The sequence below is a fragment of the Marmota flaviventris genome, chromosome 6 (genome assembly GCF_047511675.1).
Source record: "Marmota flaviventris isolate mMarFla1 chromosome 6, mMarFla1.hap1, whole genome shotgun sequence".
Classification (NCBI taxonomy): Eukaryota; Metazoa; Chordata; class Mammalia; order Rodentia; family Sciuridae; genus Marmota; species Marmota flaviventris.
The window spans coordinates 110,458,139-110,473,104 of NC_092503.1; the positions used below are offsets into that span (position 1 = coordinate 110,458,139).

At 38.3% G+C, this 14,966-nt stretch overlaps 1 protein-coding gene across 2 annotated transcripts in view; it reads right to left on the minus strand.

Moving 5' to 3' along the window:
- Positions 1-993: 993 nt before the first annotated feature.
- Positions 994-14,966, minus strand: part of Polh (DNA polymerase eta) — a 33,601-nt gene continuing 19,628 nt past the window's right edge. For both annotated transcript variants that reach the window (XM_071613359.1, XM_027950494.2), the window contains 4 exons: positions 14,377-14,500; positions 13,558-13,623; positions 6,564-6,733; positions 994-4,052 (listed from right to left, as the gene is read on the minus strand). In XM_071613359.1, coding sequence (XP_071469460.1) covers positions 3,167-4,052; positions 6,564-6,733; positions 13,558-13,623; positions 14,377-14,500 — 1,246 coding nt within the window. In that variant the 3' untranslated portion in view covers positions 994-3,166. The remainder of the gene's footprint in view (positions 4,053-6,563; positions 6,734-13,557; positions 13,624-14,376; positions 14,501-14,966) is intronic.

Below are 14,966 nucleotides of genomic sequence, written 5' to 3' on the forward strand. Positions count from 1 at the left end.
AAGCACTCTGCCAACTGAGCTATATCCCCAGCCCCCTAGCCCTTCTTATTTTGAAACAGGGTCTGAATTGCTGAGGCTGGCCTAAATTATGATCCTCCTGCCTCAGTTCTCGAGTTGCTGGGATTATAGGCATGCACCACCGTGCCTGGCAAGTTAAGTAATTAGGCACACTTTTCAGGTTTGTAGAACCTAAACTAGATTCTTGGAGCTGTGGGAGCCACCTGGCCAAACCTCACTGCCAAACCTCACTCCCTCTTCCTATTTCTATATTTTCATGTTGTGGGTAAAGAAACAGGGCCTAAGGCTAAAATAAACTGCAGAAAACAGGGACTACATTTGGGCACTAACCCTGGCAAAGAAATATAATGATACCTGTGGCCCAAGGTCCTATGTGGCATTCCGCTTCTAGAGTATTAAATAGCTACCTCTCAGGGTCAGCTGCTGCTCAAAATACTTTTAACTTGTTACTAAGAGGCTGTGGTTAAAGAACTTCCTTCTATACCAGGAGCTAAGAGTGTTTACTTCTTTTTGCACAGTTGCTGATAGTGAGGAAGGAAAGGATATATGCAGCAAAACTTAATATAGCTCTCCCCCTAGCACTGACCTTTGCATGCCTGTCTGCTCTCCCCTTCACAACACAAACTGGGTTAGGGCTAGGATTTCCAAGAAAACACAAGTTGTGCTGCAAGTATTACTATTGGTCATCTACTAGCCACCCTCCCCTACCCTACATACTAGCTTGGGCCTGTAGAAGTTCAATGAAACCTAAGTTTCTACCACATTACATTTCTGTACAAAAGTTTATTCAGTTTGATCTATTGAACAGCAAAAAAGAGGCTTCACCTTGTTTTTACTTATCTTTTCTAGATTAAGAAGGGAAATGTTGGAAAATCATGTCTCAGTACTTAGTATCCATCTCCAGGAACTAGTGAGCCACTCTGCTATGTTAATGGAACATTTAGGGGGATAAAGTGTATAAGGCAGATCCTGAAGGAGTTTGTAACTTTTTATTGTCAGTTCTGGTAGTCAGATCTAAAGTTTCTCACAACATATATTCAACCAAGGAATATTAAGCACTTGTTATGTGCAAGGCACTGTGAAGAATTCCTGCCTTTAAGAAACTACAAATCTAGTAGAGAAAAAGCAATGTACCCAGTGAATTACTGTGAGCTCCCTTAGAAAAGGAAAAAAGTTTCTTGCTAGATCCTGTGGTTTTCAAACAAATTAAATACAAGTCTCCTAATTAAAAAAAAAATAAAAAGTATAAGTTGATTTGTATATACAAATATTTAGTATTTGGTAAGCTATGGCACCAGTGACTCCAGAGGCTAAGGCAGGTTGAGAGGCTGAGGCAGGCTGAGACCAACCCTGGGCCAACTTAGACCTTGTCTAAAAAAAAGGGGCTGTGGATGTAGCTCAGTGGTAGGTGCACCCCCTAGGTTCAGTCCCCATGCCCATGTAACCTACCACATCATTTTCAGTTGGTTCCATGTATAATTCAAGGTTTCTGTTATCAGAGAAACTCAAAGAACTGGGATGTGGCTCAGAGAAAGAGTGCTTGTCTGTTATGTTGAAGGCCCTGGATGGACCCATAGTATCCCATCCCCAATAATATAAGCATGGACAAGTTCAAAAGCTATAATAATAGCCCTAAACACTTATACTTCAATAAGAAGAGATCAACATACTAGTAACCCTAAAATCCCAAGCAAGCATTTACCTCTTAAATTTGCACTCAGTGTTAAGGAAATATTCTCTAGTATTTTCTAGATTAGCATTTCTAAAATGACACACATTGGGAGGTCTTAACATATAGGTCTTGATTGTTTCTTGGTGATGCTGTTCTTGGGGAATAGCAAGGTTCTAGAGATGATCTTGTCTTGATTGTGACTTATCCAAACAGGCTTTCTGAACTAGCACAGGAGCAATCTCATTCTACGTTAGAATAAAATGTAGATGTATAAGGGCCAGTAGCTAAAATAGGCTAATAGCTTTACTTGTATGAAATTAGGTAGTAATCTAGCAGCTTTTATATGAAGAGCCCTCCCTAAACTAGTTACCACTTTCAGGGTTTCAAGCCCTCAGGCATTGTCTGAACTGTTGCAGAGGTAGGAAGATTTTGGATTGGTTTAGGGATTGAGCCCAGGGACACTTAACCACTAAGTCACATCCTCAGCCCCAATCCTCCCCCCCCCCCTTTTTTTTTTTTTTAACTTCTGGTACTGGCTAAGTTGCTTAGACTCACTTTGAACTTCCAGTCCTGTCTCAGCCTTGAGCTCCTGGGATTATAGCATTTTTTGAGAAAGGGTCTCACTAAGTTGCTAAGGCTGACTTTGAATTTGTGATCCTCCTGCTCTGCTCTAGCCTCCTGAATCACTGGGATTAAGGCCAGTTTTGTTTTTTTAACCATTTTTACGCCAGTGTGTGTGTTTGTGTTTTTGTGGTACCAGGAATAGAACTCAGGGGATTATATCCCCTACCCCTTTTATTTTTTGCAACAGTGTCTTGCTAAATTGCTGAGGCTGGTCTTGAGCTTATGATCATCCTGCCTTAGCCTCCCCAGTAGCTGCCATTACAGGTGGAACACTGCCTTCTGTGCCACTTTTAAATTAGGTACTTTAAAACATCTTTTAAATAAATCTTCAATAATCTCTAAGGTAATTATCTCAGTTTTTCAGTTGAGGAACTGAAATAACTTGCTTAAAGCCATACTCAGAAATTGAGGCAGAGGGAAGTTTGGGATCAGGTCTCATAGGTTCCAAGCCCACACACTTTTTGCTGTGTGACACCTTAAAAACAAAAAGGATGAATTTTTTACAATTTGGTGGGGATAGGGGAGACTGAGAACTTAACCAGGGGCTATTTACCTTTGATCTACAACATCCCCCGCCTCCCGCCCCCCCACACTTTTTATTTTTTTAAAGAGACAGGGTCTTGCTAAATTGCTGAGGCTCACCTCAAATTGGTACCTCAGCCTCCCAAGTTAGGATGTTTACAGTTCTATCAGCAATGGGATTAAAATCCCATGAGAAGAGATAGGACCTTAACCCAGTACTTAACATAATTATTTTTTAAATTAAAAATTTCATTGTTATGGATTTCCTTACTTGCACCTTTCAGGCAGTGGATAAAATATTAAATTCCTTCAGCAAGCCTGAGGGCAGCACTAATGTGTTAATGGCTTAAAAAATGATTCCAATGTCTGCATGCCCTCAGGCCTGGGGCGTTTATTACTGGAGGACAAAGGGCTCTTGGAATTTCTTTTGCCTTGAGTCATAGCAGAAACAACTTGGGGGTTTGAGGAATGGGGCTGCAAAAATGATTTCTGCAACTCCACTGCAAAATGATAGTCCATATGTTCTGGCATCTCCCATACTAATATCAGGGAGCCACACTTCTCACAGGGCACTTGGTCCTCAGCAGCTAGAAGACTAGGGGTGGTAGCTACCTTTGGGGCCATCTCCACAGACTTGGAAGCTAAAAATGTAAGGATATTTGAGCTGTTCTGGGCTAAATCAATCTCTGTAGAAACTTCTTTGGAGGAGTCTAGCTTCAATGCTCCTTTACAAACAGGGACAACATCTGAATATTCTGCTGGGAAATGGTTTGTTAACCCTTTAAAGTTGGACTGTGGGTTTTGTGGAGGGGAAGAAACTGAAGAATTAATATGCTGTTTCTGCTCTAGAAGCAAACTTTTCTGCTTGAAGAAGGACTCGGTTCCTGTAGTATGACGCGTTTGAAAAAATGAGGGCTTGGATGGTGAATTGCTCATGGGGGCCTGAGTAGTAGCACTAAAAGATGAAAATGAAGCTTCTTTGACTTTCTGCTTTTCTGCAGCTTTTTGGAAGAATGACTCCAGAGAGGTGGTTGCTTTCTTAGTGGCTGTCATTGCTGGACCACTTCCCTGGGTCTTAGCTTCTGAGCTGGTAACTGGCATCTTTGGCAGAGAGCTTGAGTTGCCGCTCAAGAACATGGTGATGTCTGTGCAAGATGAAGATGTAGAGGCAGAGAATTTGGTAGCACAGAGGAAAAGCATTGTGAGTGGAGGGGACCTGTATACAAAGGAAAAGAATAAGGAGATTAACGACAGGTCACTATTTTCAGAGCTTATATAGATTCAATTCATAAGGGACTGGTATTCTAGTTCTGCCACAAGAGGAAGTTATTCCTTAATGTTGAGTGTTTCTCAAACTTTATTATATATTGTATTAACATAGTACCTGGGATGAACAGAGAATTTCTGCTAATTTCAACCAGTTTCCTAGCTGATGCTGATATTGCTTGTCTGGGACCACCTTAGGAACCAGTTAGGTATTATTATTTTTATAAGACAGCTGCAAAAATTGCTATAATTCGGGGTTGGGGCAAGTAATTTTATTCAGAATAACAGAAATGAAATGCTTTAGAATATTCAGACTAGAAACACTTGAAAAGTAAGCTTTGTAGACATTCTCATGTTTTTATTTATTCATTCATTCATTTTGGGGTATTGGGGATTGAACCACAATACTTTACCACTAAACTACATCCCCAGTCTTTTTTGGGGGAGGTGGATACCAAGGATTGAACCCAGGGGTGCTTAACCATTGAGCAATATCCTCAGCCCTTTATGTTTTATTTTGAGACAGGATCTCACCAAGTTGCTTAAGGCCTTGTTAAATCTTTGAAGCCAGCTTTGAATTAGTGATCCCCCTGCCTCAGGCTCCCTAGCTACGTGCCACTATATCCAGCATCCGCGGTCCTTTTTAAAAACTTTTTTTTTTAAAAAGTTGTTGATGGACCTTTATTTTATTTATTTGTATGTGGTGCCGAGAATTGAACCCAGTGCCTCATGCATGCCAGGTAAGCGCACTACCACTGAGGCACAACCCCAGCCCCAAATTAGATTTTTTTAAAAAAATATTTATTTTTTAGTTGTAGTTGGACACAATATCTTTTTTTTTTTTAATGTGGTGCTGAGGATCGAACCCAGGACCTCGCACATGCTAGGCGAGCGCTCTACTGCTGAGCCACCATCCCAGCCCCTAAAAATTAAATTTTGAGACAGGTTCTTACTAAATTGCTGAGGCAATTACAACTCAACTTGTAATCCTCCTGCCTCAGCCTCCCAAGTCACTGGGATTAAAAGCATGCCCATTCTTCTATTTTTAAATTAATATATATATATTTTTAGTTATTTATATGCAGTGCTAAGAATTGAACCCAGGGCCTCACACATGCTAGGCAAGCACTCTACCACTGAGCCACAACCCCAGCCCCTAAATAGTGCATTTCTTAACCCAGACAGACTTTCCAGAATGAAATTCTACAACTGCTTTTGGTTACCAATCCCAGTCTCAAACATTTCAGGAAATTCCTGTTATAAAGTTCTTCATTATATCTAATTACCTTAATAAAATTTTCATGAGCTGTATTTCAGAACATGAGGCACAGTTGTATGTACAGATTCGCTCCTCAATGAAGCAAAGAATAAATGTTATTTTAAAGTTATTATGATGAAATCTCACTATCTTCAGATTTCATACTTTGGGACCATCTCAGATAATGTTGATGCCTCCCTGTTCAATAATTTTCACATTATTGGTGAGGAGTATGTTATGGTTTGTCAACTTTCAAATAAGGTTTCATATGAAAGTAGTACAACAATTATCATTTGGTTCTGTGTAACTGTTCAATTCTTCCTCTAAAAAACCCCAATTTTAGAGACCCCTCCAACAAATTATAGATCTGTACATACAATAGCAGTGCCAATATATTTAGATAACTTAATGATAAACGTTATTTTTTTATAATCTTAGTGTACATCTGTAAGTAAATTTAACTGTATTTAATAGGCTATATTTAATAAGGATTCCAATCCTGAAAATTATCATCTATGACCAAAGGAAGTTTATTATGAATATGACCTTTGATATAACACCAGTGGAGCTTGCAGCTAAACTGATAATCAATAAACCAAAGTCACTTTCTTAAATACAAAAGCTGCTTTTAAGATGGAACAGTCAGGGCTGGGGATGTGGCTCAAGTGGTAGCATGCTCCTGGCATGCGTGAGGCACTGGGTTCGATCCTTAGCACCACATAAAAATAAAATAAAGATATTGTGTCCACCTAAAACTAAAAAATAAATATTAAAAAAAAATGGAACAATTAAGCAGCCGGGTGCAGTGCCACGTGCCTGTAATCCCAGTGACTCAAGAAGCTGAGGCAGAAGGATCACGAGTTCAAAGCCAGCCTCAGCAAAAGCAAGGTGCTGTGCAACTCAGTGAGACCCTGTCTCTAAATAAAATACAAAATAGGGCTGAGGAGGTGGTTCAGTGGTCAAGTGCCCCTGAGTTCAATCCCCAGTACCCCCCGCCCCCCAAAAAAAGATGGGACAACCAAGCACTTGAGAGAGAAGTTCTCAAGTATATTCTAATATGTGTTGCCAATCTGAGTCATAAGGAGACTACCTCAGATGAAAGAGTTTGGATGCCCACTAATTTTAGAGCCAAGACAGAATAAGTGGATAAGTCTCTTTCTCAGAAGAGACTTAGGAAAAAAAAAAAAAAAAAACACAACTCACCACTCAGTTTGGATTCCGGAAGTATTACAGTTTCTGATGACAGCAAAAGCATCGTGGCTCATCTTGTGAGCATCATAGTGGGTAAGGGCACAGCAACGGCGCAGGCTGCTGAGACGTTTGTCTCCTTGTACACGAATGCTTACAATCAACTGTGTGGCCACCCTGTCATTCTGTGGGTAGAAAAGATTTGGGACTAGAAATAAAGTTATCAAGAGCGCCTGGATTCTGTATACTGAATGAACTACATGGGAAGAATTAAAAGAACCAGGGTAAAAGACTGGTTTAGAAACAAAGTTTCAATTAAGTCAAGAATAAACTGTCACTAAGCAAAAAATGAGGCTCTTTTATTCCATTTTGTATATTAGAGTTCCTATTTTGCACGTTTGGTACTATGAGAGATGCAAAGACAATCCCTGTTTTCATATATTGTATTAATAGTATAGAATTTATACATTAGAATCACGTTTTCTGAATAAAAATCCAATCACATGGTTGGGTTGTCTCAGCACCACATAAAAACAAATAAAGGTATTGTGTCCATTTACAACTAAAAAATTTTTTTTAAATCCAATTATATGATTCCACACACAAAAAAAGTTTGTGCTATTTCTGGATGTAAGAAGTAATCAGACAAGACATAATTTGGGTGATGGGATATTAAAATATCTAGGATATTTTGACAAGTAATGGGAATAGGACAGAAAAAATGAAAATGGAACTCTGTTGATTTTTTTTCAGGTGCATAAGCAAGATTATAACAAAATACTACAGTATTACATTCTATTTCTGAAAAAGAGTTTAGGAAAGTAATTGTCTGAAAGTCAGGATGTCACGAATGAGTAATGGTTCTAGTTTCCAATCAAGTCCTTTGTCTTTTTTCTGCCCTGTTGCTTTTATGCTGAAAGCAGCTGAAACTTCCACTGGTACCTCGACACAGAATGGTAAAATCTCTAAAGAGCAAGGCCATTTACTACTTTTCAGTTAAGTCTAAACATCTGAATACTGTTGATGTTCATCAAACCAAAATAAAGGTCAAGACATGGAAATATAAGAAAGTGAAAAGGATCCCAGCAAAAATCAAAAGATGAGCTGGACATGGGGCATGCCTGTAATCCCAGTGGTTTGGGAGGCTGAGGCAGAAAGATCGATAAATCACGGCCAGCCTCAACTATTTAGTGAAGCCCTAAGCAACTTAGTAAGACCCTGTTTCAAAAAATAAAAAGGGCTGGGGATGTGACTCAGTGGTCAGGCACCCATGGATTCAATCCCTGGTACAAAAAAATATGCTAGTGAGAAGAAATGTTCCTGTGGCAGGGTGAAAATACATTTATGAGATTTGTATATCTTGAGAGAATATAAATTGGCAATTACAAATAAACCCTTGTTGATGAGAAAAAGATAAAACTATAATTGAGTGCCTATTATTATATCTAGGCAATACCAGGAGATGCAAGAGAGAACAAATAAAGTCCAGAACCTCATGGATTTTACATTGTAATAGGGGCTGCGTATAAGAAACAAGAAGCAGGGTTGGGGTTGTGGCTCAGTGGTAGAGTGCTCGCCTAGCATGCATAAGGCACCGGATTTGATCCTCAGCACCATATAAATGTAAAATAAAGAAATTGTATCCACTTAAGCTTAAGAATATTAAAAAAAAAGAAGGCAAGTAATAAAAATTACTAGAGAGCTGAGCATGATGGAATTCAAATCCCAGCTACTTGGGATTATAGGTGTTAGCCAAAGCAGGAGGATTCCAAGTTGGAGGCCAGCTTCAGCAGCTTTGTAAGACCCTAGTCAAAAAAATAAAAAAGGCTGGGGATGTAGGCTCAGTGGTAGAGAGCTTGCCTAGAATGCATGAATTCCCCAGTACCATTAAAATAATAATAATAAAAAAGCCAGCTTCTCAAAAATTTAAAAGGAATGTGTTCAATCCCTGATGTGTACACACACACACACACAGCCATAGCAACTTAGCAAGACCCTGTCTTAAAAAGGACTGGGTTCAATCCTTGGTACACACACGCACACAAACCAATATGAGCAAAGAAAGATTCTCTGAGGCAAAGGAACAGGAAATGCAAAGGTGTTACAGTGAGATCTTACCTGGTGTATTAGATAAAAGGGAAGGAAGCCAGTGAAGTAGACACTACAGCAGAATAAATGAGAAGAAAGGTGAGAGACAAGAGACTAGATCATCATATTTATAGATTAAAAAAAAAAAAGATTCTAGCCAGGCATGGTGGTACATGCTTGTAATCCCAATTTACTTGGGAGGCTGAGGCAATAGGATTGCAAGTTCAAGGTCAGCCTAGGCAATTTAGTGAGACTCTGTCTCAAAATAAAAAATCAAAAGGGCTGGGGAAGTAGTGGTAGAGTGCTTGCTTAGCATGTGAAAGGCCCTGTGTTTGACTCCTTGGGCAAAATAAATAAATAAATAAATCCTTAACAGAGCTTAGATGGCAAAGGAAGCCACTGGAATATTTTAAACAGTGGAGGTTCAGGATCTTCTATGTCTTGAGTTATTTTCAGGAACCTTCCCACCCCCACTCCTCCACAATGGATAGAAATCGGGAAGAAAAGCCCCAGAGGATTATAGAGAGATGAGTACTGAGTGACACCTAGTGGGAAAAGTTGCATAGGCCCAATAACAGCTGGGATCAAATTCCTCTTTACCTACCAAAGATGTAAGAATGTAGGTAGGTAATGTAATGGTCAAGAATAGTCGAAAACTACTTGTTTGCTCTTTTGTAGCTGTAATTGGTCATGAATGTTATTCTGGTAGGTAATGTAAAGAGGAATTTGATCTCAGTTGTTATATGTAACTTTGAAAACATTATGTTAAAGATTTAAAGGGCTGAGTCTGTAGCTCAGTGGAACAGTTCTTGCCTAGCATGCATGAGGAACTGGGTTCGATCCTTAGCACCACATTAAAAAAAAAAATACAATAAAGGCATGCTGTCTATCTACAACTACAAAAAAATAATAATAATAAAAAGATTTCAAGCCAGTCCAGACCAGGCACAATGGCGCATGCTGTAATGCCAACAGTTCAGGAGTTGGAGGCAGGAGGATCTTGAGTTCAAAGCCAGCTTTAGCAACAGCAAGGCACTAAGCAACTCAATGAGACCCTGCCTCTAAATCAATTACAAAATAGGGCTGGGGATGTGGTATGCCCCCCCCCCCCCAAAAAAAAAAAATAATTACAAGCCAGTCCAAAAGAAATTAAAGGGATACAAATAGGAAAAGAAGAGCTCAAACTATCTGTTTGCTGATGACATAATCCTATATTTAGAATACTCAAAAAACTCCACCAGAAAACTTACAGAACTCATAAATGAATTCCGCTAAGTTGCAGGATAAAAAAATTTTTTTGGTGTTGGGTGAGTTACCAGGGATTGAACTCGGGGAGACTTGACCACTGAGCGATATCCCCAGCCCTTTTTGTATTTTATTTAGAGACAGGGTCTCACTGAATTGCTTAGTATCTTGCTTTTTGCTAAGACTGGCTTTGAACTCACAATCCTCCTATCTCAGCTTCCCAAGCTGCTGGAATTACAGGTGTGCACTACCATGCCTGGCAGGAAACAAAATTAACACCCATAAATCAATTGCATGTTCCTATACGCCAATGATGAATCAGCTTAAAAAGAAATTAGGAAAACTATCCCATTTATAATAGCCTCAAAAAAAAAAAAAAATACCACTTGGGAATCAATCTAACAAAAGAGGTGAAAGACCTACAATGAAAACTATAGAACAGGGGCTAGGGTTGTGGCTCAGTGGTAGAGTGCTTGCCTAGCACAGGTAAGGCACTGAGTTCGATCCTCAGCACCACATAAAATTAAATAAATAAAAATAAAGGCATTGTGTCCACCTACAACTAAAAAACAAAAAACAAAACAAAAAAAAAAAAATTCTATAGAACACTAAAAGAAACCTGAAGAAGATGGGAAGATCTCCCAGGTTCATGGGTAGGCAAATTAATATGGTCAAAACAGCCATACTACCAAAAGCGATATACAGATTTAATGCAATTCCATTAAAATTCCGGTGATGTTCTTCATAGAAATATAAAAAGTAGGGCCGGGGTTGTGGCTCAGTGGTAAAGGGCTTGCCTAGCATGCATGAGGCACTGGGTTTGATCCCTGGCACCACATAAAAATAAACAAACAAAATAAAGGTATTGTGTCCATCTACAACTGAAAAAATATTTTAAAAAAAAAAGAAATACAAAAAGTTGTCATGAAATCCATTTGGAAAAATAAGAGGCCAAGAATAGCCAAAGCAATCCTTAGAATAGTGAAGCAAGAGGCATCACAATACCAGATCTTATACTACACAGTTAGTTACAAAAACAGCATGTTATTGGCACCAAAACAGTCATGAAGACCAATGGTACAGAATAGAAGAACACAGAGATAAACCCACATAAATACAATTTTCTCATACTAGTCAAAGTCACCAAAAACATACATTGGAGAAAAGAGCCTTTTCGACAAATGGTGCAGGAAATCCATATGTAGAAAATGAAATTTAACCCATCTCTCACCTTGCACAAAACTCAAAATAGATCTAAGGCCTAGGTATTAGATTAGAAACCCTGTACCTACTAGAAGAAAATGTAGGCCCAACATTCCAACATGACTTCTAAGACTCCTAAAGCACAAGGAATAAAATAAAAAATCCAATAAATGGGATAGTATCAAATCAAAAATTCTTCACAGCAAAGGAAACAATCAAGAGTGAAGAGAGAGCCTGGAGAATGAGAGAAAAATCTTTGCCACCAATACCTCAGATAGGACATTAATTTCCAGGATATATAAAGAATCAAGGGCTGGGGCTATAGCTCAGTGGTAGAGTGCTTTCCTAGCATGCATGAGGCGCTGGGTTCAATCCTCAGCACCACATGTAAATAAACAAATAAAATAAAGGCATTCTGTCCATCTACAACTACAACTACAAAAGAGAATTTAAAAAATATTTAAAAAAAGAACTCAAAAAGCTTAATACCAAAAACAATAAATAACGCAATCAATAAATGGTCAAAGGAATTAAACAGACACTTCTCAAAAAGAAGCCATCAACAAATATATGAAAAACTGTTCAATATCTCTAGCAAGTAGAGAAATGCAAATTAAAACTACATTGAGATTTCATCTCACTCCAACTAGAATGGCAATTATCAAGAATACAAGTAACAATAAATGTTGGCAAGGATGAGGGGAAATGAGTACACTCATACATTGTTGGTGGGACTGCAAATTAATGCAATCACTTTGGAAAGCAGTATGGAAATTCCTCAAAAAACTCGGAATAGGGGATGGGGTTGTAGCTTAGTGGTAGAGCGCTTGCCTAGCATGTGTGAGGCACTGGGTTCGATCCCCTGCACTATGTAAAAAAATAAACAAAATACAGGTATTGTGTCCATCCACAACTAAAAAAAAAAAACTAGGAATGGAACCTCCATTTGACCCACTTATCCCACTCCTCAGTATATACCCAAAGGAGTTAAAATTAGCATACTACAATGATGCAGCCACATCAATGTTTATAGCAGCATAATTCATAACAACTAAGCTATGAAACCAACCTAGATGCCCATCAACAGATAAATGGATAAAGATATTGTGGTATATATATACAAAGGAATATTACTCAGCGATAAAGAAGAATGACTATGACACTTTGCTGGTAATTGGTTGGATCTGGAGACTACCTGCTAAATGAAATAAACCAATCTCCCAAAAAAATAAAGGTCGAATGTCCTCTTTGATATGTGGGTACTAACCCAGGGAAGCAGGAAAATAGAAATTCAGTGGATTAAACAAAGGAGAATGAAGAAAAGGGAGGGAGATAGGAATAGAAAAGATAGTGGAATGAATCTTACATAACTTTCCTATGTACGTATATGAATATACCACAATGAATCTCACCATCATGTACATCCACAAGACTGGGATCCTAATTAGAATAAGGTATAGTCCATGCTTGTATAAATATATCAAAATAGATTCTATTGTCATGTATAACTAAAAAGAACCAATTAAAAACAAAAGATTTCAAGCCAGTCACAAAAGAATCATATGTATTGTATGATTCCATTTATATGAAGTTTCCAGAATATTAAATCCATAAAAACAAAATGCAGACTAGTGGTTACCTAGGGCTGACATTAGGTAGGGGAAAAATGAAAAATGACTATTAATAAATACAGGAATTCTTTCTGGGTAATGACAATTCTATAATCAATTGTGGAATAGCTGTACAACTCTGGAATATACTAAAACCACTGAACTACACACTTGAAGTGGCTGGATTTTACAGCACATAAAGTATATCAATAGAGCTGTTTAAAAGGAGCAAAGAGCCGGGCATGGTGACACATGCCTATAATCCCAGCAACTCAGAAATCTGAGGAAAGTTCAAAGGCAGCCTCAGCAATTTAGCAAGGCCCTAAGCAACTGAGCATGGCCCTGTCTCAAAATAAAAATGGCTGGGGATATGGCTCAGTGGTTAAGTATCCCTGGGTTCATTCCTCAATACAATACAATACATACATACACACATATATACAAACAAAGAAAGAAAGAAATTGTTTGATGGCTAATGTGTGACTTATATTCTGGGTTTAAACTGCACTACTCCCAAGTCCAATAACTTATGGTTCAATCTCTCAGAGTCCTGCTCAATGACTATGCACTCTGAAGAAAGTCCATTCTATATTCAGGGTTTCAGAAGTTTGATTAAGAAAATCTTAAAAAATCGAGGCAAATGATAATGAGAGAGACCAGGGTAGAGTTAGGTCTTATGTTCACAGAACTAGGCTTTTCAAGATCAAGTTGAGTTTTATGGGCCTATGTTAAGAGAAGGTAAAAGATTTCTTAAAATTTTCTAGGCTGATATTTTTTTCTAACTTTGTTCCTATTCCAAAAGGTAAGGAGAAGCTGATTTAAATCCCAAAGCCTACTCCAGGAATAAAGAAAGAAAATCTTACATCATTTCGGTCTTTGGTCAGTCTTTCTTCAAGTTCTTGGGCTAACTGCAAAAGCCACCATTGTACCTAGAAAAGTATTAAAACTTTAATCCTTCATTTAAATACTCAAGGAAGTTGGGGTAAAGCACTTGCCTAGCATGCACAAGGCCCTGGATTCAATCTTCAGCACTGCAAAAATTGAATATTCCAGGTCCATTATAGAACTAGACAGTGGATTTGTTCAGGTTTTTTTTTTTTTTTTAATTTATTTATTTTTTTTAGTTGTAGACAATACCCTTACTTATTTATGTTTTTGTAGTGCTGAGAATCGAACCCAGGGCCTTGCACATGCTAGGCAAGCACTCTACAGCTGAGCCACAATCCCAGCCAGGATTTGTTCAGTTTTAACCCAAATGGAATTGTACACCAATGCCTCCCCCATAAGCAGATTATAGAAATCTTCTCAGTATTCTCTCTAAGTTCAAGATTTTCATTTTCTTTTCCTGCTGGCATGGTATCTTAATGAATTTCATGTATGTCCAAGCATTGAAAAAAAGACCTACTTGAGGCACAATATCCTAGGTTTTCCAAGTTTCCATCTACCAAAAAATGAGAAACTCTATTTAATTTGGTCAGTTCCATTTTATTTTTTTTTTAGATGGAAGAAATGGAAACAAGTAATAAATCCCAAGTTAAACTAATATCAAAATAGAACACAAGCTTCCTTTTTCCTTCAGACTTTATAAAGTTCCCATTTAACTGGCTAAAGATTACATAGCAAATAAAATCTACCCACTACCTCTTAAAAGAGGCAATTTTCTATCAAGAATGCCTGCTTACCTGTTCCCGAGTAGCCAGAGCTGTTTTTCCTGGGAAATTCTTGCTACAGCCAATGGTTTTGGGTAGTTGCCTGGGCTTAACTGGATCATGATCAATTCCTCGGCACATGGCATAGAGCCAAGACCTAATAAAACCAATAAAAACATTTAAGATGATAATAAATTATTATTCTTATTAAATCTAAACACCTATATTACCTTTTTATCCTTTTCATAAAAAAAGGAAAAATGTCCAAAATTTAAGTGTACTTGACCTCTCTGAGAGAACTCCAGCTCTCTCAAATTAAGCCCACTGCAATATATTGAGAAGGAGAGCCTCACCTAATTTTTTTGGGGGGTGGGGGAGTACTGGGGATTTAACCCAGGAATGCTTAACCATAGAGCCACATCCCCAGTCCTTTTTACTTTTTTAAAATTTTGAGACAGGGTCTCGCTAAATTGCTTAGGGCTCACTAAATTGTTGAGGCTGGCCTGGAACTTGTAATCTTCCTGCCTCAGCCTCCCAATCCCCTGGGATTACAGGTGTGCATCACCACACCTGGCCTCATATAGTATTTTAAAGCAAAAATAACCAACTAGTGAAACTGCCTC